We start from the raw sequence: 20,783 nt of genomic DNA, 5'->3' as shown, positions 1-20,783 counted from the left end.
ACACCAAACAAAATGTCAGACTTTTTTCTATCAGGATAAGTTCTGGTGATGTTGTTGCTTCGGCCTCAGCTCCACTCACTCTCTCCCCCTTTTCTCCTTTCACCGCTCCAGAGGAGTCAAAAGGGACAGATTGGCCCGGGGGACCTGCGCGTCCCTCAGGGCCTCTGGGGCCTTCCCTTCCCGCCAAACCATCACGACCCTACATCTCACGCACACATAAGTAGACACATTAATTAATCGAAAATAGCAGAACGCTGCTGTAATGCCAAATAATATCATCATGGTCAGTGTTAACGAATGACTCACAGACTCTCCCTTGCGTCCATCAGCACCATCTCTGCCTCCCTCACCCTGCGGGGGTCAAATAAAGAAAAAGTGGCACTTTAACAACTGAAGATACAAATTACAAGAGAAGTGGTAAAAAAATAACAGAGCAATATCTTCATCGTACCCTCTCACCGCGCGCTCCCTTCTCCCCCTAAAAGAAACAGTAAAGATGAGACTTGATTAGAAATCACAGGAAGAAAAAGTTCAGTGTGAAAGTGCAGATAGAGAATAACTCACCCGAGGGCACTGAACAGTGCACTGCTCTGGACCTGGATGAACCTAAAAACACAAGGATAGAGTCATGAGGCTGAGAGGATACATTTAATCACAATGATAAAATAGTAAATGCAAAATAATTTATATCAACATTTTATATAACTATAAAAATGGTTAATCAGAGTCTCTCTGATTAAGACACAGCAGAATAGAAATTTTGTTAATTTTCACAAAAGCTTTGAATTAAGCAGTGTGCTCCAGCCACTTGGCCATCATCTGTACCGCTTCTCCTTTGATGGTTGAGGGCGGAGCTGGAGCCAATCCCAGCTGAGAGGCAGAGTACACCCTGAACAGGTCGCCAGCGCGTCACAGGACCAACATACAGAGTCACAACCAACAACCATTCACACCTACGGACGATTAACAGCCACCAGTTAACCTGTGACACTAATCTGCATGCGTTTGTACTGTGGGAGGAAGCTGGAGTACCCAGAGAAAGTCCACGCAGACACGAGGAGAACATGCAGACTCCACACGCAAAGGACCCTTCTGGCTGTGAGGCCTCAGTGCAAACCACTGCACCACTTGCAGCCTGCATTCATTCAGCTACATGCAATTTCCATTAAAAGGTCACAAATAACCATCAAAACATTTCAATATGGGTCCACGTGTTGGCTGAATTGAGAGTCAGACTTTTGGGGAAATGTCTTGTGTCTTGGTCACAGTAAGCTGATAAAACCAAACTCAACCCTGAGGCTGAAGATAAGATTATGAACTGAACATATGGATTTTTCATGTTTCTTCTCACATCTGGTATTCTGGCAATTCCACAGAGTAAGTCGGCCAGATCACTGTGCTGAGTCCCCAGCTGTGCTGCATCACGGGCATACAGGATGTTCTGGGTGCTGCCGTCGGTCACGGTGCGACGTAGCTCCTCGGTTTCCGCCTGGTCAATACCCACCGCTAACACAGTGACACCTAGCAGACAGACAGAGGGGCTGCATTTTATCATCCATGTTTCCATGTTTTTTCAGCTTTTTTTTAAATTCCAAATAGGCTGCAAGACTTTAGCCTTGTTTTTAATCAATGCACACACACTTCTGGAGTTTAAATCTTGAAAGCAAACTGCTTTGTACAGGTAGCTACATTCAGCAAACCCTAAGTTTCAGTCAGACTATGGATGATTAGAGTCACACTCTGCTTGTTGTTGTGCTCCTTCACACCTGAAGCTCTCAGACTGCTGGCTGCCAGAGTGAGGTTGTCAGCTGATTTTTTGTCTGCAATGATGACAACAGCCCCGGGGACCCTCGGCCTGCGTCCAGACGTAGGAGTCAGCACGTACTGTCTGGTGAAGGTCACCGCTTCTCCTGCAGAGGGGGACGAGACAATATCACAACCGCCAACACACACATCATGAGCAGGTAGAGAAAATAAGTTCAGTAAGGAAAGATATTTAGGAAAAACCGACCAATGTTGTTCCCCGGACTTTCATCGAAGGGCGTGGCCTGGATCTCTTGAAGCAGCGTGTCAGATCTTCCATGGCGATTGAGCAGGAACCATATTTTGGGTCTGTAACCGTAAACTACAACTCCGACCTGAATCAGGGAGGGAAAAATAAAAGAATTCACCATAACCTTTAACCTTTCATGCTCTGAAACGGATTTGTCAAGATGAGTACCTGTGAGTCTCGGGGGCCGATGGTGTGGAGCGACCTCACTGCGCTGGTGAGGAGGTCACGCAGAGGTCTTGCAAGATTGCTCCGATCGGTGGATGCCGGCACCAGAAACACCACATCCAGACGCCCCCCCGCACACACTGTCGACAGAGACGTTTGTGTGGTGAAGTGAGGTAAGGTCATGAGGTCAGGTATATGAATATGTATCTGTGGGTGTGTTACCAGTGTGTTCATCTACAGAGGTCTCTGTTCCCAGTCCACTGTCAAAGTTGGGCTGCACGCTGAAGCGATATCGACGGCCCAAACGCAGCCCAGTCACCTGGTACGAGGTCACCGAAGCGGGCAGCGTAACAGACAAGCCTCGACCGGTATCTGAGGAATGTCAACAGCTAAAATGGCAGGACTGCAGAACAGAAATACAAGAGTCTAAAGCAAATAATGTATCAACATCTTTTACCCGTCTCATCTTTCCAGCGTAGAATATATCCTGTGGCTCGGGGGAGAGGAATCCAGTCTAACCGCACAGAACTCTGGGTAACCTCAGCCACTCGTAAAGTTGTAGTAGGTGAGGGAGAGGGAATGTTGGTGCCAGCTGTAGACATGGATACAGAGAATTAACAAATACACAGCGATTTGTACATCTACATTCATGCATACAAACAAGTGAGAGTATTCTCATGCTCCATTACAAAGGCTTTTTTCCGTGACCTAAAAAATACACAGGTTTTCTATTATGTACAAGTACTTTTAAATCCATCTATTACTTCAAAGAAGACTTCAGGACTTAAGTCTGTTGTACATTTTCTCTGATCTACACATGAACTCTGTAACACTGTTTGAAATTGTGAAGACAGGACTCACGCGTGGTGACTCTCACAGACACGGGATTTCCCTCTCTGTTCTCAACCAAAGCCATGACCTGCACCTCGTACTGAGCTCCAGGGTCCAGCCGTTCTAAATCCACCGCTGTCACATCTCCACCAACCAGCTGGCTCCGTCCTGCACCACCTTTAGCAGCACAGGGCGAGGGTTAGTGAGTCGTGTGATACAGACTTGCTCCCACAAAACATCCATATCCAAAGAAAACTCATTTGCTACCTCCGCCAGAGAGGTTAAGTGTTTTCTTAACATTTACTTTGATTTCTCTGAGAATCATTAATGGATCTTGATTATAATAACCAGATATGTTTGGGAGACTGATGTTTATGAGTGTGTGCAATTTGGTGCAGATCCAAATAAAAATCTTGATCTAGTGAATGTAAATGTGGTTTCAAAAGGGGAGTGTTGGGCCTTGGCTGAGCTTATGCCCTTTACAAGTGCCATTCCAGTTGCTTCATGTCATACAAAAGGAGTGCTGAAAATAAATTCCACAATAGACCCACCGTCTGTTTTCCTCCATGAAACACGATAAGCCGTCGCTCCCTGCACACCGACCCAAGAGACTCGGACAACCTCTCCTCGGGCCTCCTGGACCTGCAGTGACGTCACAGTCCCAACTACGGCCTTATCTGATTCTGCCAATCAGGAGAGGAAAAATGTTGAGCCTCACATTCCTCTACTTATTGTCAAGTTTGTCACTATGACAGACAATTAGACATGTTCCGAGTGGTACCTGTTCGGATGTTCAGGGTGGAGGGGCTTCCCTCTCGAGAGCCGCTCAGTGCAGAAACGAGCACGCTGTAGGCTGCGTCTGCTTGTAGTCCGTCGATGGTGAAGGAAGAGATGTCGGACGCCACATTGCGAGACGCTTCAACACCTAAACCGAGAGAAACATGGCAGAGAGATGAAAATTAAGATTCTTCATCTGCAGATACTTAAATCTTTTCATCATATTGCCCTGTTATCGTGTATTTATCTCATGTCTATAAAATGCCATCATTGCTCACCACTATCACTGCGCCAGGTGATCTTATAGCCCGTTGCCCTGGTGGAAGGTGACCACGCGATGCGGATCCTCTGAGATGTGACATCGATGATGCGAAGCCCCGACACTGATCCGCTGTGGGGATTAGTGCGAGTAGACAGAGAGACCACCTCTCCAACGTGCTGATCGACAACAGTTGCAATGCCGATGACCAGCCCCTCATCTGGCTGCAGGCCGTCTATCGTGAAGGCCGTAGCTTCCGGCCCCAGAACACGGGACTGCTCGACACCTGCTGTGTGAAACAAGAGGATATCACGCACATGAAAAACTGACTCCACGCCAAAAGATAGAGAGAGGAGATCAAACTTCAAAGTCAGCTGCTTTTTTAGAAAAAAAGGATCATGACTTCAAACAATCTTAAATGTATATGATGTATAAGACAGATACACCATTCAAAAGGATAAACTCATAAAATGATTAAAACTCTTGAAACTTACTGTTTCCTTGTCTCCATGTCACCCTGTACCCAGTTGCCTCGGTGACACCTGTCCAGGCAATTCGAAGTCTCCGACTGTTTGCGTTTGTCACTCTGAGGTTCGTCACTCTGCCCGCACTTTGCTCTGAAACAAAGGGGATACGAAGCCTCATGTGACAAAAATGTTATGTTTAAAACTTTTGATGAAATCTTTTGGCTCATCAGCACCACATTAACATTGGTATCAGGACTTAAAATAGGTTGTGTAAGAAACTGAGTCTATTCTGGAGAAAGAATCACACAGACTTGGAGGAAGTTACCTCTTTTGGGGTTTTGTAGTTTCTCAAGAAACACTGAGATTAGCAATCAAGATTTTGGATCCACAGGAAGTCGAAATATCATGACTTTTTCTCTTTAAATTACATTGTATTCTTGTAATATTCCAATGTTCTTTTCAATTACAACTTTATACTTGTAACTTTCAGACATTGCTCTCAAAACCACAGAATCCGTCATAGTCACTGTTGTCGACAGCAGAAGGAGAGAAGAGATTTTACACCAGTACATCCATCCAAAACAATGGGCTTTCAAGGTGACATCCAGATATTGAGTTAAGTGTTTATTACATTGTTGCCTCGACTAAGAGATCCACAGGTAACACTAAAGAATATACAATAATATATCTGTTTCCAGGCGCTGCAATTGACAGATAAATGGAAAATACACAGGAACAGGAAACACATCAGCAGATTATCAGGACATCACCTGGTTTGATGTAGACAGTAACTGGGTCTCCTTCATTTTCTCCCACCAGAGCTGTGACACTGATGCCATAGGACACGCCCACTGTCAGGTCCCTGAGGTCAAGGGTCGTTTGGTTCCCGCCGATCGTCTGGATTTTTTCTGTTCCCGCTGACATGACATGAAGCACAGGCAGATGTCACATCCACAGTTGTGTTTTTATTCATAATTGAGCAATAAAAACAAATCAGAATGACTAATAAAATAAAAACTCAAATCAGTTACTGTACCTTCTGTGTTGAGGATGATGATGCGGTACTGTGTGGCCCCGGCTACACCCGTCCACCCAAGTCTGACTGTGCTGCCCAGAGACTCCACAACTCTCAGGTTGGACACTCTCCCCACAGGCTGCTCGTCTGCAACACCAGAGGATGAACAACTCATACAAGGATAAAGAAACGTTTAAACAAAGACATCTATATGGAAACACATCTGCAGGGAATCCAACCACAGCATCATTGATGAACCATAAATCATTTAAACATAAATTCAAAGTTTAGAGCACCCCCTGGGTAGATGTCTGACCTCTGGACGTGGTGGAGACAGGTGTGGCCTCCTCTCGACCTTCAAACAGCGTGTACAGGGTGATGATGTATTCTGTGTTGGGTCGGAGGCCTGCCAACTCATAGCTGGTGGTGCTTCTGGGAAACGACAGGGTCTGGACACTTCCTCCTGGAGACAGAGTGACGATCCAACATTAACGGGTGTATTACCTCTGAGAGCAGGATTACACAAAAACCTCTGAACGGAGTTCCATTAAATTTAGTGGAAGGATGTGGTATGGCTCAGGGAGGAGCCAAATTTTAAGGGTATCCAGATCAGGGGGCAGTTTTTTAAAACTTTCTTTAACATTGTGAGATTTGAAGGTTTTAGAATAATTATTGGATCTTGACTTGTGTAGTGCAGGTGCTTTATATTACATTGTGTTAAAATAATGATTTCATAGTAGATAAAAAAAAAGCAATGTTATCACATTCAAGTTAATCTGATAAAATGTTAGATTTAGTGTGTGTGTGTGTGTGTGACATCAGACCTTCTCCCTCCCTCCACTCCAGACGATATCCTTGAGACGACTGAACGATCCTCCACGTGAGGCGGACAGTGGAGGGGCTGGTGGTGGCTGCTCTGAGGACCTGCTGCTCCTGACGCTCTGGGGAAAACACGTGTTGTGAAATATGTAGTTATTATGTAATATGTCATGTCATAGGTGAAGCCCTGTTGTCATCAATCCATCAATACGTCTCCCCTTGAACAATCCTGCAATAACTTTACGTACATTGAAAGTGTTATAGGTCACAAAGAGATCCGTTCCCTAATGGGATTTCACTGTAAGTTACCAAATACAAACACACATGAATGTTCTGATGGAATTTAACATGAGGCTTTAGCTAAACTGTCCGATAGAATGGGTATCCTAGAATATTTACAGTCAGACAGAGGAATAGTTAAACAAAGTGAGATTCTCTTCTTAAGTATATTTTTGGGCCTTTATTGAGAGCACAGTGCGAAAGTGTGAAATAAGTCAGAATGGGGGAAGAACCACAGCAAGGGGCCACAACTGCTGTTCTTATTCTGCAGGGTTCAGATTTCTGTTGTGAAATTATACAATAACTACTGGTACTATCGCTGACAGTTAAAAAATATCAAACACCATATCACAGCCCCGCCCTCAGACTGCCACTGGAGTGTACGACAGACAAACACCTTCTCTTTAATGGAGCGATGCTTGTGAGCTAGTTCAGGCTTTCAACTCACGCCGCACTGCTCTAATGATGTGACATTCTTCACGCTCCACAATCCTCTATAATACACAACCTCCTTTGCTTGTTTTTGCAGCTACTGAATCAGTTTCGCTGCCTGGTGATTCAGCCCCTCCACGACCCCAGCATCGACCTGCAGGCTCTGACAGGAGGGTGTCAACGATATTTGCTCATTATATCTATGTAATCATATCTGGGGAGATGATGAAGTTGGAGCCTTCACGCCAAACACTAACTATGTTCTGCTGCTGCAATAAACATTTCAAACGTGAGTTGTCTGAATGAAATACTGTAACTGTGATAAACGAAGCAGGTGTCAGTGGGAAGCACACAGGTCAAAAAAACAGCATTGGAAATTCCTTCATACAACTGTAAATGCCGGGTCGGACATCGGCAAGTACACAAATCTACAGATCCAATACCACGTCTTTTAAATATATTAGTTTCACCCAGATAAAACTGCAATTTTCTTTTCCTTGTAATCACTTCTTCTACACTGCTCTAACTCCTCCAGAAGTGTCTTGCACCTGAACATCTCTAGGAACAAATGTAGGAACAAATTTTAATTTCATTATTTTGGTTATTGAACGCTAAACAAAGCCACTGCAGATGGTGGAAAAGGACAAACCAAAAGTCCACTGATAAAACATCTGGACATGAACTATAAATGTCACGCAGTCTTTACTAAATTGGTTTGGACATTATGTTTGACATCCTAAATGAGAGACAGCTTATTGGAATTGAATCGCAAATAAACATGATTCAATGTGGTCCAGACTCAAAGCAAAAAAAAATTCCTAATGAGAAGGATGTAAAGTTGTAAATCACAAACCACAGACACCACAAACCTCTGCTGGTTTACACAGGAACAAACACAAGAGAAACAAGCTCAAAGTGTAGGTCACTGTGGTGAACAACATGTAGAAGAGAGAAGACATCGCATGTCTCCCTCTGAAGTCTGGACTCCTCCAGTCCTGTTCAATGCAGTGACTCAGTCTTCATTCAAGTCACATTGATCCCACTGAAGTGACTCCATATGGGCATTACTCATGACACACAGATGGCGTGTGTGCGTGTGTGTGTGTGTGTGTGTGTGTGTGTGTGTGTGTGTGTAGGTGCACTAGAAATGTTCCTTAAGCAGAACTGAACAGCAACATGTGTTGGTTCGTCAGAGCAGAGGCAAACAGCAGGGACGATTGTTGGCCATCCGCCCCGTCCATCTGCATTGTGTTCCTGTCTGCTTCCACGAAGGGACACAAATTATGTATGTAATTTGGCTTATTGTTTTGGTGCGTGTGTCTGCTGTTACTTTTGAGAGGGAAGACTATACGATACGAGCAGAGAGCGATGTTTGTCGGACGACCACCTACCTATCTTGAACCTGGCGGTGGCGGCAGGGCCCTCTTTGTTGCCCTCAAACAGCGTGATGATGGTGATGATGTACTCGGTGTCGGGCTGCAGTCTGGACAAAGTATGGAACTCCCTGTCGCCAGCGAGTTCCACAGTCTCAACATTTCGACCTTCGAACAGAAGTGTAACAACAACAGCAAAATTGGAGAAAAAAATTAATCAAGGCTGAAGAGACAGATGTGGATGTGTTTGACGGCATTGTCCTGACCTGTAAACGGTCCCCAGACCAGACGGTAGGCCCGAGCACCAATGACGCCTCTCCACTTCAAAAGCACACTGCCCTCTGACTCCGTCTCCACTGATAACTGCTTCACTGCCTCGAGGCGCACTGAAGAAATATATGAGCAAACAGAAACTTAGAATATCAGCCAATTACACTGAAACCCAATCCAAACCACAAATACTGTCAATAAAATACACGTGTTATAACATTTCTACCACTTTGTAGCTTTAATATTGTGTCTTTACTTGTTTTCAAACCAGCCACAGGACAGACTCACGTGTTCGGGCGTTGAGGGTGGACGGGGATGCCGAATTTCGGGGGAACAGGGGGTAGAGATTGATGACGTACTCCGTGTCGGCCTGAAGCGACTCCAAGGTGACGGACGTGGAGTCGGCGGACAGAGACTGCGACAGGAGCTGAGCCGCTGGCTGACCTGCTCTTCCAACCACACAACCAACAGGACAAAGAGACAAATTAGTGCACAAACAGCGATTTGCAGCGATAACTGCAAAAGCTGCAAAAATCTGGATGTGTCTTTCTCTGGCCTCAAAGTGCGTGTATTATAATATTTAATGCCTTTAATGGAATGAGCTCGATGCATCCTGAACTTTCCGAGAGACGCCTTGTCTGTATTGCATGTCCTGTATGTGCTTGGGTAGCTGTCAGTATCCATCTGTCAGTGCCTAAGGTGCACACTTGCTCGAGCCGGCACACAGAGAGAGACAGGTAGAAACACCACACCTCTGGTTACAGGATACACACTGAGCTCATTTTGAACACTCTTACACATTTGCCTGCCTAAACAGAGGAGCTCCATGTGAGACTGGCACTCCTGCCCCATGTTCGGCAGGAGACACTAGTTTAAATGCATGAACCCTCGGGGGAAACTTTCCTGCCCTGAATCACAGCGTGAGCACCTTGAGACGTCTGACACTGTTGTGAGCTGCGCCACACCCTGTGTCTGGAAAGGCAAGGACGGAATTAAAATGATGAAAGGTGACATAAGTAAAGGTGTTCTCTGTCTATATAATTTTCGGGAATGGCCGTGATAAAATGTTATTTGATATCTTAGGTAATGAGCGGGTTATGAAAATCCTTAACTGACAGCTCGTGCCTGAGGGGGGTTAAGGTGTGAGAGAAGCGATCCTTAGCTTTGCCTGCTGTACATTCTCGACATGTTTCCAACTTGCCACCAACAGGTTAACTGTTTTCATTCTCTACTGTAGCTTCTTCTCCTCCTTTATTTCTACTGCAACCCTTCATTCTGCCAAGATTTGGTTTTGTGGCAAGATAATAATTTGCATATAGAGGATATGGTGCTGACGTCCTGTAAACTGAAACACACGTCAGACATAAAGAAATGGGGAGAGGCACAGGTAATAGAAACGTGTGTGTGAGAGAGAGAGAGAGAGAGAGAGAGAGAGAGAGAGAGAGAGAGAGAGAGAGAGAGAGAGAGAGAGAGAGAGAGAGAGTGTGTGTGTGTGTGTGTGTGTGTGCGTGCCTGACCTCGTAGTCCATAGGTGAGTTTGTAGCCCTGGACGGGTGATGATGGTTGATCCCAGCCCACCGTGAGAGAGAAGAAGCCCGCCTGGATTAGATGTAGACTGGAGATGCCCGGCAAAGACCCTGTGGGATAACATTTGAATTACTGATTGTGTCTTGTGTGAGAGCGGTCGCATTTGCATTTTAGCAAATATCTCTCATCTGGCATTTGCATCCTTTACTTTTTACCTCCACCAAGGAAGTTTGGTTTGTTTTCACCCCCTCCATTTGTTTGTTAGTTGGTTTGTATGTTTGTAAGCAGGATTACACAAAAACAATGGAACAGATTTCTATGAAACTTGGTGGAGGGATGCAGCATGGGTCAGGGAAGAACCCGTTTAACTTTGGTGCAGATCCAGATCTGGGGATGGATCCAGGATAAGGTGTTTTGGGTGTGTGGAATTTGGTGCAGCTTCATTGTATTAAAGGGGAATTTTGGGCCTTGGCAAGGGTGAGTTCCATTGTAGTTACTCACTGGTTCGTTGCTTGGCAGAAACAGACTCTCCCACACTGTTGGGGTACTGGGCGATGATGGTCACCAGGTAGTCTGTCCCCGACCTCAGCTCTCCTGCAGTGAACGTCCTCTGATTGATGGGCACAGTCTCCTGCAAAAGTGGCTCATCTTTTTAAACGTTCTCACCTAAAACAAGTTTTTGCAAAGTAAATGACTAAAAGAGATGGATGAGGCGTTGAGCCCGTGACATTCCTCTATCTTCATCATGTTGGCTGGAGTACACTCAGGGGAATTTCTTTGCTCTGCCATACCTTAATCTCTACAGCATCTACATGAAGAAGATCCACCCATTAGACATGCCTGAAGGCATGTGCTTCTCTCGCAGAGCACGGCTGACTTTGGCTCCTCAAACTGCAATTAACTACTTGACTAAGTCACGTGACCGTTTTGCTGCTCAGTTTCAAATGTCAAAACTATATCCTTCAACACTGGGTCTCACCTGATGCAAATCTGCTGTGATAGGCTGACCCAGGCCGGAGAGGGGCACGTACTGGACGACATAGCCACTCACAGGCCCCTTGGCAAGAGTCCAACGAAACCTGAGAGAATCGGTCGTCTGCCCAGTAAACTGAATGTTGGACGGACCAGAGAACGCCTCTGAGAGGAGGAAGATGAGGAGAGGAGAGGAGAGGAGACGACGAGGAGGAGAGGGGAGGAGAGGAGAGGGGAAGCAAGGTGAGAAATGGATAAAATTAGATGCAGGTTTACACATATTTGCGACTGTGTGAATTTTAGTGCGCAGATGTTAAACTGTGGTATTTAAGCTACCATCGCTGGCGTAGACGCCTCCTGCTTTGGAACACACTCTGGGGCTCACAAGAGGAAGAAGAGTGTTGAGCAGTTTGAAGTCCCCAACGAAGGAGGTGAAATCACTGCTGGGCTCAGAGGAGATCTGAGCCAGTTCCTTCCTGTCTGCACTCTTTATGCCTAACAAACACAGAGAGTTGGCAAAGTGAACAAAAGCTCAGAGGTTCATAAGCAGGTGTTAAAGAATTTCCAGCCACTGTGAGAAAAAGAGGAGACAGAGTAGAGGAGACATCTACCAACTGCAAAAACATGCACTCCTTGACTGCGCAGCTTCTGTGCGGGCTCCTGCACGCTGTCCTGTGACTTTCCATCTGTGATCAGGATCGTGATCTGAAAGGAGTGACCCACAGGCAGAATAAAAAAAAAACAAGAACTGCTATAATAATAAACATATATTGTTGATAATAAAACATTATAGAATAGTTGCTGCTCAAACCTTTGGGACATCCCGACTGGACGAAGGGTTGAAGAAGTTATCAGCGACAAACTTAAGACCAGCACCAGTGCGTGTGTTTCCACCTTTATAGTTCAGGTTTTGAACGGCGTTGACCAGATCGGTGCCATTCAGGTAAGTAGAGAAGGTGAATTCAACCCTGGAGAGAGGGAAATGTGTATTAATACTAAAGTTCAACTGATTTATCGGTTGGCTGATAAGTATCGGCCGTAAGAGCCTTTAACAGTCCCATCGATATCACTGTTCAAGCATCAATATGAAAACAATGATAAAATGTGTGCATTTGTGTTTATTTTTATTTATAGTTTATTCATTATATAGCTTATGACTAAACTTAAAAAATATCAAGCCTCAATTATATTTCTTTGCCATGAGGGTTTGATTACAACATCTTAGGAATAACTGCAATTTGGATATATCGGCCAATTTATTCCCAAAAGTCGGCATTGGCCCCCAAAAAAACATATAGGTCGAGCTGTAATTAATACAACAAGACACTCTGCTAATGTCTGAGTGATGAAGTTAATGTTCACATGTCAATCACCTGGAGGTGTCACTGTACTGTATGGCCCCGAATCGTATCTCTGACTCGCTGACGGAGCCGGCGAACGGTTTGACGATTCCGGCCATGAAGCCCTTCACCTGCAGGAAGTTAGCTCGGCCAATACTGGAGGACCCGTCCACCAGGAAGACAACGTCTGCTGCTTGCACATTATTACACCGGCCTGCAAATTGAAGTGATGGAGAGAAGAAGTGAACAAAACAAACCACATAAGCAGACACACAAACACACGAGGAGATCTCCTGCAGTGGTGGATTTAAGTAGTAGTTGGGAAGATAGCTCTTATTTTTTTTTACCCTGTGCTTCTGCCTGTTTCATGAAGGACAGCAACACCGTCACAGTGAAAACACGGCTCCACATCTTCATTACCTGGGCACAAAAGGGGCAGATAAACCTGTTAATTAAAACGTTAACATCAATATCCAGCCATTAATAAGTCAATGAAGTACTGTGAAATAACATTTACAGTAAAGAGATTGAAGGGCCTTGGGTTATTACGACTTCTTGCTCCTTCTTCCCTTGTGTCTGCAGTTCCATGTATTGGTTAGATGAAACACTGTGGTCTCTATACTTATTAATCATCCTCACTGAATTTACTGTCTCAACTGGTTATCTGATCTTGTCACTTTCCTGTTCAGCTGCATCCTATTAGTCATTTAAACCTCAGCCCTGTTATTTGCCAGGTCGTCTACGTTGCCTGAGAGTTCTGCAGCTATTGTTCCTGTCTCTACCTGCCCGGACCCACCTGACATCTTTGATTTCCTGCCCGCCCGTCTCATCTCTTTGACTTCCAAAAGTCTGTCTGACGACCAGGTGAAGTATCTTTTATTATTCCACGCTTAACGACGCTGCCTCAGGTCTCACTTCAATTTGCGTGTTACATTTTCAGAGCCAGTGAGTGTTGGCACTGGAGTGGCTCAGTAAATAACCTATTTGATAATGCCAGAAATCTCTGTCTGTCTGAATGTGGAACACGTATCTCCAGAACCGTTCATCTTATCTGCTTCACACTTGGCATGTGTGTTGTTCAGGGCCCAAGGAAGGGCAGTGTCTGATAGTGATTTGGTGCAATTTGTACATATTATATGTTCAGTGTTTCCCATTAGTTATATAGACGGTGGCAGCCTGCGTATTCTAATTTATTTCACACAAAACCTACAACATATTTGCTCACTTCCAATTTTCAGTTACGTTGATCGTGACCTGAAACTCTGAAACTCAATTGATAAAATACTTCTTGTTTGTATCTGTAAATGCCTTTACAGAGAAAAACAAGTCCACACTGCCAAACCTAGAGGTTGTTTCCATGGTCTCAAATATTTTAATAATGATGTTTGGGACTAAAGAGCAGGATTTCTGATCTAATCCTCATTCCAAGTTTAATATAACTGTGGTCATCGATATTAACCCATAATCTGTATAATAATATACAGATATACATTATACATCAAATTCTGTTGTGACATACTAACTGTAGAAAAGAAACATGACAGCACAACAACAAATCTTTCTGTGACACCTGTTTGCAATTTGTGTGTTCACTCTTTTCTACTTTGAAAAAAACAGAGTATATGTATGTCTCGTTTGTAGTACTTACTGTGTTTAACCTGTTATGTTTCTTGCTTTGTATTGTACTGCCCTCTGAAAAAGAAATTCAGAATTTGTACTAAAGATTTATGCAAAAGAAAAAGGATTTCTGAACTTTTTAAGTTCTAAGCACTTACCCACACATGGCCCATCACAATTAAGACTAGAATTTAGTTGAATTACAAACAAGATAAATATGAGACTTTAAAATAGTGGAAAATGAACTAGGTTCCTCCCTCGCTGTGTTGCTATGTCTGAGATTTGCTCTCAATAACTGTGTTTCTGGGGTTAAACAACACCACATGCTGTCAAAACCACGGAAATCCTTTCAATTAGCTGCAAACAGGTGAACACATGAAGCCACTGTGATCCATGACCGCTGTGCATGTTGAAACTGAAATTACAAGACACTGCAACAGCAGACTCATATATCACATGTTGGAGATAAACTACTTATAATGCATGTCTCAACCTGCTGTAAACCTGATGTTTAAGCAAATACAGTCGTAATCAATCAAGTTACATTTACACTATATGAAGGGCTCCTCCATCTATTTGCATATAAAACATCAGTGTCTAACTCAAGAAAATACCTTTCTTCTCATTGCAGACAAAACTGTCACAGAGCATAAAATAGGTAATAATTCATTTGTTCAGTGTCAAACACAAACTGATCAAAATACTTCCTGGCATTGTTAACATTTATACACGTATATGTTTATTTTTTATAATAATGTAAAAAATTGGCTGATCTGCCCCTATTACAGACATCTCTGTGTCAGCATTCATGTCTGTGGATATACAGCAGTATGAAAACTTTTAGTTAAAAATGCAGAAAAGATGCATTTCATGGAGAGCATTTTTGGTTGTGGTTCTTTTTATTTGGAGTTATTTATAATACATTTTTTGAATAAACTGTAAAATATCAATCCTCCATAACATTCCTTTGTCATAAGGGTTTTATAACGACATCTAAGGATTCATAACATTTTTGTATATATTATATATTATAATATATAAATGTATATCGGCCAGTATATTGGTATATCATTCGTTTACTCCCCAATACTGGTATCGGCATCTGCTCCGCCTTGTACTGTATCCTCCTCTCTGATGTCTTTGGCCTCATTCGAGCAGCAGTGACAGGTAGATTTGTTTTAGGAGAGGATCACACCACAACAAGCTCAACAGAACCCTTCCCCTTTCCCCTTAGTAATCAACTCCCACTCATAGATTTTGAACATTTGTTTTCTCTCTGTCTGTCTTTGGTTAATGTGTGTGTCTGGACTGCAGATGCCAGAGCAGTGTGGACGATATGTAACATTCTAAAAAATGCAACAGATCTGTTCTCTTAGACAAACTATGAAGACAGCAGGAATATTTCAGCCAGTGTCATCTTTTACACACTAGTGTCAGCACCCTGAGCTCAAGAGTTATGACTAAAACTACCGCTCAGATAATTTCAGCAACAGGTGAGGGAAATACATCATGAAAACTGACTATTTTTCACGTCCACCTTTTCACAGTGGTGATGAAAAACAGCTACTGGAAATAGCACACACATGTGAGCTGAGAAACCTCTGATCTCTTCTGTGGCACTGGGGTAAACAATGTCAGAGGCAAAACCATGACAAACCAGTGAAGCTGACGATAACAAATGTGTAAGTGAGAGCAGCAGGGCGGCAGCAGACAAAAGTGATTTTCTGAGCCAGTAAAGAAAAGTGCATAAACATCATCTGGAGGTCATGTGGTCGTTTTCATCACTTGGCATTTTGTTGAATGGTCGACCCAAACCCGAACGACTGCCAGAGTGTCTCCATCAGAAAATATCGCACATGAAAAACAGCTGTGATTGATACCGTCTGACAGGTTTGATAACGACATGATAACGACACAGAACACGACATTAAAAGGTCTCCCACTGTGTTGTACATACAGCTATTACATCTATTATAGCCATGACAAACACAACTTTAACCCCTCATCTGGGGTTTGATTCTGTCTGTGAACCATGTTGCATGTCACATTCTTGGACTCTATATGAAGATGGACAACGCATATCCACATCCTCCCACTGTCCAGAAATGAAGCCAAAATATTTCTGATATGAAGACTTCCATCTAGTGCCAAACACGTCATTTGAAGCCAGAGTCTGTGCAGCAGAGATCTGGGGATGGAGCTGCGGTAGCAAGGTACCGCTGATACAAATGCTCAACCAATCTCAGTCTCAGCCCTCAATCCTGATGTTTCATCCCATTAATTAAAACCAAAATTACCAGTATGATAAGCACTAAGAGAAACATCAGTGTGATAAGAACTGCCTAAAATGACAGGAACAATATTGGATATTCGATTTTTTAGTTTGGCTCATATCCCGTCCACTAACATGGAGTAGGGAGGCTTTATGACCCTTGCTTCAGCCAGCCACTAGGTGGTGATCAGAACGCTAAGGCTTCACTTTTCAAACAAACAATTTATTCAAACTTTAACTATATAACACCTTCAAACTAATCAAATGCAATTTAAGTGCTTTAAGGGTGATTGACAAAACATAGGATGTTAAATGTATTAAAAATGTGTTCAACATAATCAGAACTAAAGGTTTTGTAAACCAAATAGAACAGAATAAAATAATAATATAAAACACCACATAAAGGCAAGTCTAGATCAGTGGGAATTTATATTTACAATTAAAACCTTAAATTTAATGTTAAGGCCGCAGTCAGGTCGTCCATCATTATAGATGGTCCATGTTCCGTGCCTGTGGGTCAAAATATTAAAATATAATCTTCAAAATATTTGTGTTCCTGCTCTTTCCCACAACACACACTCAAACACTTTATTTACAGTCTCTAACCAAATCTGTGAGTACACACAACCCTGCTGGTAAACAGTGGGCTGAAATAAATCACTAGGTAATTCATATGCCAGCTGAGGGAGTAACCCACTTCCTCTGAACTATATTATTACAGCACGTCATATCAGGTCTCTTATAATGTGTCTGTCTGTATTAAAAACATTCCTGGGGTGGTCTCCACACCTGAAATAAGGATGAAATAACTGGCTCATGGGTATGACCACACCCACTATCAGCCACCTGGGAATTAAACCAGAACACGTGGGTTTAAAGGTCAGTGATAGCAAAGTGTAGTTAAGTGATGCTCAAAGCCATCGTCAACTCGGGGAGTTAAACTGTCAACAGCAGCGTTGACAGAGGAGGAAAACAACTTTTCAGCATCAGGAAGAAAGAGATTAGGACTCATCTCACAGTTTCTGCTGCAAGCTATGCAGAGGGGGGGCCGTGCTTTCTGAAAACTCAGCTCGGGCAAGATCGTTGTGCTTTAGTAGGGATGCCATTCTCCCTGGGGGGTCAGCGGGCCACAGGATACTGCAGTGTGACAGAGTGCAGAATTGTGTAAGAGCCAGGCGACCCTCAGCATAACATCAGTCCCGGGACAGAGAGACACAGCGGACAAAAACGGTGGAGAGGTCAAACGAGGACAGCGGGGGTCACAGTAATTGCTGCAAACTTTGTCACACACACAATAGAATGTTATGTGCTTGGTTCCCACAAGTTATGTTTTTTTTGTAATCTTCATTCAAGGGAGCAGCATGTTCATCTGTTGTAATGCTTTCACTCAAAACACTGCACCTGCACTCAAATAGCCCCTGTTTGTGCGGATTTGCACTGATTTGCTCAAACTGTGTGCTAACACTCAGATATTTTATCTTTTTCAGACGGATTTCCAGCTTCAGCTCTTTTCCCGGAGCTCATGCTACTTCTGCGTGCATGAAATGTCTGCTCACAGATTTCTCCTCTGCTCTTAGATTTTTTTAGTGCAACAAGTGTGTCACATATAGTAGAAAACAATTTCAAGTAAATTTAACGAACGCACCCTAACGCTAATGCACCCACAAGAAGGGCGGGATAACACTACACCTGGGACTCCATTAGTTGGGGGATTTTGAGTTGTGGCACAAAAAAATCCAAGAGCCCGGTAGCAGCGTGAGCCCGAGGAGAAGAGTGAAGCTGGAGCGGAGGAAATCTGTCCAATCAACAAAATATCTGAGTTCAAGTGCACAGTTTGAGCACAAGCAGAGCTAATCTAAGCACAAGCAGGGGCTATTTGAGTGTGAGCGCATCATAAATCATAACTCCTGCTCTCAAACTGAAAGACCATGCTCTTGAATAAAGGGAAAATTCCACAACAAGCTGCTGGGAGCAAGAGACTGAAGAGACCTGACCATGAGTTAATCTGGGAGTCAAGCACAGACATATCCTATCACCTTTGACCTCTAACCTCAGCTCTAATACAGCACCACACAGACGTCGGCCAGTAATGGATTATCAGTGCAGGTCTTCGTCCAAACCAAACAAAAGCACAGAAAACAGCAGCTTTTAAATATCTAGAGTGAACTCCTTTGTTGGAGCAGGTTTCAAAAGAAGCATTGATCTTGTCCTCCCTTTTTACAGATACCGGATGGACTACATCAGGGAAACAACTCCATTCACCTATGTCCTTCTCCTCCACAGACATGACTGAACAGAAACAAAAAGTGAACCTCTCTTTGAGTTTAATCCAATACAAACACGGTTAAAGAGACATTTAAGCACTGGCAATACACGTATCTTTTTCAAAATTATTTATGGTTCCATCAACAAAAAGGCCCAGTGCTAATAGAACTCTACTGAAAGATCTGAAAATAATGTTCCAGAGTGGACACAAGAGAGAATGTTCCCTGACAAGCACAGCGACCAGCAGCAGTCCTGCTTGGATGACACACTTGGGATCAGTCCAGATCCTTCACTACCAGAGTGGCACGCCACAAATTCAACCAGGCATGGCTGCAACAATGAAGTGAATGAAAAGAAGAGAGTGAGAGGAAGAGGATGAGGCGAATAGGGAGGAAGACTCAGACCTGTTAAAAGGTTTGAGACATTATGACGCATTCAAAACCACATATGTCAATGGGGGACTTTTTTCAGCGGGTGCCGGAGCCAAACCACAGCAAACACATGAATGCCCTCAGAAGAGAAGCAGACAATTGAAAGCAATTGGCAAACAAAGGCAGAGGAGGAAGCGGAGGAGTGTGATTTCCCTTCATCCATGCATCCTCATGGTTTGAGTAAAATTAGTTCAGCTGAGGTCAACTTGGCTGTACACTGCCTCTTTGTCCTCTACTGTAATGAAGATCAAGGCAGCCGGAGTGATGGCAAAAGGAGAATAAATATCTCTGCAGGGCAATAAAACAACAGCAATAACTTATCGCAGCATAATTTTCTATCATAGCAATATCAAAAAGTCCAATGCATGTCGAGATAATGATTATGCATAACCTCCGATTTGTTAAAGGTTTTTAAGAGTTTATAATTCTCTGTCCACAAAGAAGAGTTTAAGACCAACTAACAATAGTTAAACACCAAAACAATTATAATAATCCATCGTAACGACTGAACATTTTATATCATTTCTGGCCACATCACCCAGCTGGAATGCTTTGTGATTCCTTCTTTCATTTAAAAAGCTTCACCGTATTAAGTGTCTTCTGGATTTACCCTCCACAGGAACCCCTCACAATCTGATCATTTTAGAAAAGGTGAGGTGATGACATGTTCTGCTCGGTCTTGTCCAAAGACAAGGTTCGTGCTTCAGGGGGAGAAATAGGCTAAGGAGTGGTGTTTTTGATACAACTCAGAGATTTATAGCTTATACCAGCAGGTACACGTAGAGTATATCACTGGCCGGTTTCCCACATCCATGCATGTGCATAACATTAAGTTATAAGTCAAGATTCTATAGCTTTTAATGCAGAAATGCAACTTTCACGCTGTGCACGACTCCAATTCAGGCCAGCACTAGCGACAACCCCACACAACCCCCTACCTACCTACCTACCTACCCCCCCACAGAGAGCCCCTCATGCCTCCTCCTTACCTGCGGATGTCTGCTCCTTGCACCGAGCCACAGCCTGCCGCTCCACACCTCTCCACCTGTGGCATATCCAGCCCCGAGCTCTCCGTGCACTGTCCGGCCACACGCTGAATAATCACGGTCCCCGAGAGTCCAGTGTCACAGCCTGAAAGGTAAAACTCCGGTGCAGCTCAGAGAGTCAAGTGCTGTGTTTGCATCCCTGCAGAAAAGTGTGGAGCCTCCTGACGCTGCCTGGCTGAGCTGAGCGCAGTGATACAGGCAGCAGCAGCGGAACAGTCCAGACTTGTTCAGATGCCTGGAGGGGACTCCGAAGCTCTGCCTTTCTTTTTTTTCCTTTTTTTTTTTACTACCTCATTCTATCTGCCCCTTGTCCCACCCTGCTGCTGCTGCTGCTGCTCCTGCTCGTTTCCTGCTTCTCCTGCTCCTGCTGCTGCAGCTTCCTCCCTGCTCCTGGTCCTGCTGCTGCTCCCTCCATGCTCCTGCAGCTCCCTCCATGCTCCTGCTTCCTCTCTGCTCCTGCTCCTCCTGCTCCTGTCCCTGCTGCAGCTCCTGCTCCTGCTCACATTGAGCATCACATGGAGTCAGGAGCAGTTCAGAAAGTCACTCCGTTACTTTTCCAGGTGACACAGGAAA

The 20,783-nt window shown here is 44.0% G+C and overlaps 1 protein-coding gene across 1 annotated transcript in view; it reads right to left on the bottom strand.

Annotated features, from left to right (window-relative positions):
• Window positions 1-20,559, bottom strand: part of col7a1 (collagen, type VII, alpha 1) — a 65,363-nt gene extending 44,804 nt beyond the window's left edge. Inside the window, exons 1-31 of the mRNA XM_034585755.1 lie at window positions 20,154-20,559; window positions 12,927-12,999; window positions 12,613-12,793; window positions 12,051-12,207; window positions 11,851-11,944; window positions 11,576-11,734; window positions 11,247-11,404; window positions 10,769-10,898; window positions 10,258-10,377; window positions 9,029-9,184; window positions 8,737-8,856; window positions 8,489-8,638; window positions 6,392-6,508; window positions 5,884-6,030; window positions 5,589-5,714; window positions 5,323-5,469; window positions 4,580-4,702; window positions 4,105-4,374; window positions 3,831-3,974; window positions 3,601-3,732; window positions 3,080-3,226; window positions 2,676-2,810; window positions 2,441-2,590; window positions 2,222-2,358; window positions 2,012-2,138; window positions 1,767-1,910; window positions 1,352-1,521; window positions 565-606; window positions 452-478; window positions 307-351; window positions 80-199 (exon numbers count right to left, since the gene is read on the bottom strand). Of these exons, the coding sequence (XP_034441646.1) occupies window positions 80-199; window positions 307-351; window positions 452-478; window positions 565-606; window positions 1,352-1,521; window positions 1,767-1,910; window positions 2,012-2,138; window positions 2,222-2,358; window positions 2,441-2,590; window positions 2,676-2,810; window positions 3,080-3,226; window positions 3,601-3,732; window positions 3,831-3,974; window positions 4,105-4,374; window positions 4,580-4,702; window positions 5,323-5,469; window positions 5,589-5,714; window positions 5,884-6,030; window positions 6,392-6,508; window positions 8,489-8,638; window positions 8,737-8,856; window positions 9,029-9,184; window positions 10,258-10,377; window positions 10,769-10,898; window positions 11,247-11,404; window positions 11,576-11,734; window positions 11,851-11,944; window positions 12,051-12,207; window positions 12,613-12,793; window positions 12,927-12,996 (3,945 nt within the window). The 5' untranslated portion in view covers window positions 12,997-12,999; window positions 20,154-20,559. The remainder of the gene's footprint in view (window positions 1-79; window positions 200-306; window positions 352-451; window positions 479-564; window positions 607-1,351; window positions 1,522-1,766; window positions 1,911-2,011; window positions 2,139-2,221; window positions 2,359-2,440; window positions 2,591-2,675; window positions 2,811-3,079; window positions 3,227-3,600; window positions 3,733-3,830; window positions 3,975-4,104; window positions 4,375-4,579; window positions 4,703-5,322; window positions 5,470-5,588; window positions 5,715-5,883; window positions 6,031-6,391; window positions 6,509-8,488; window positions 8,639-8,736; window positions 8,857-9,028; window positions 9,185-10,257; window positions 10,378-10,768; window positions 10,899-11,246; window positions 11,405-11,575; window positions 11,735-11,850; window positions 11,945-12,050; window positions 12,208-12,612; window positions 12,794-12,926; window positions 13,000-20,153) is intronic.
• Window positions 20,560-20,783: the final 224 nt, after the last annotated feature.

This window comes from Hippoglossus hippoglossus, chromosome 5 (genome assembly GCF_009819705.1).
Source record: "Hippoglossus hippoglossus isolate fHipHip1 chromosome 5, fHipHip1.pri, whole genome shotgun sequence".
NCBI lineage: Eukaryota > Metazoa > Chordata > Actinopteri > Pleuronectiformes > Pleuronectidae > Hippoglossus > Hippoglossus hippoglossus.
This window is presented reverse-complemented; position numbering and strand designations above follow the sequence as displayed.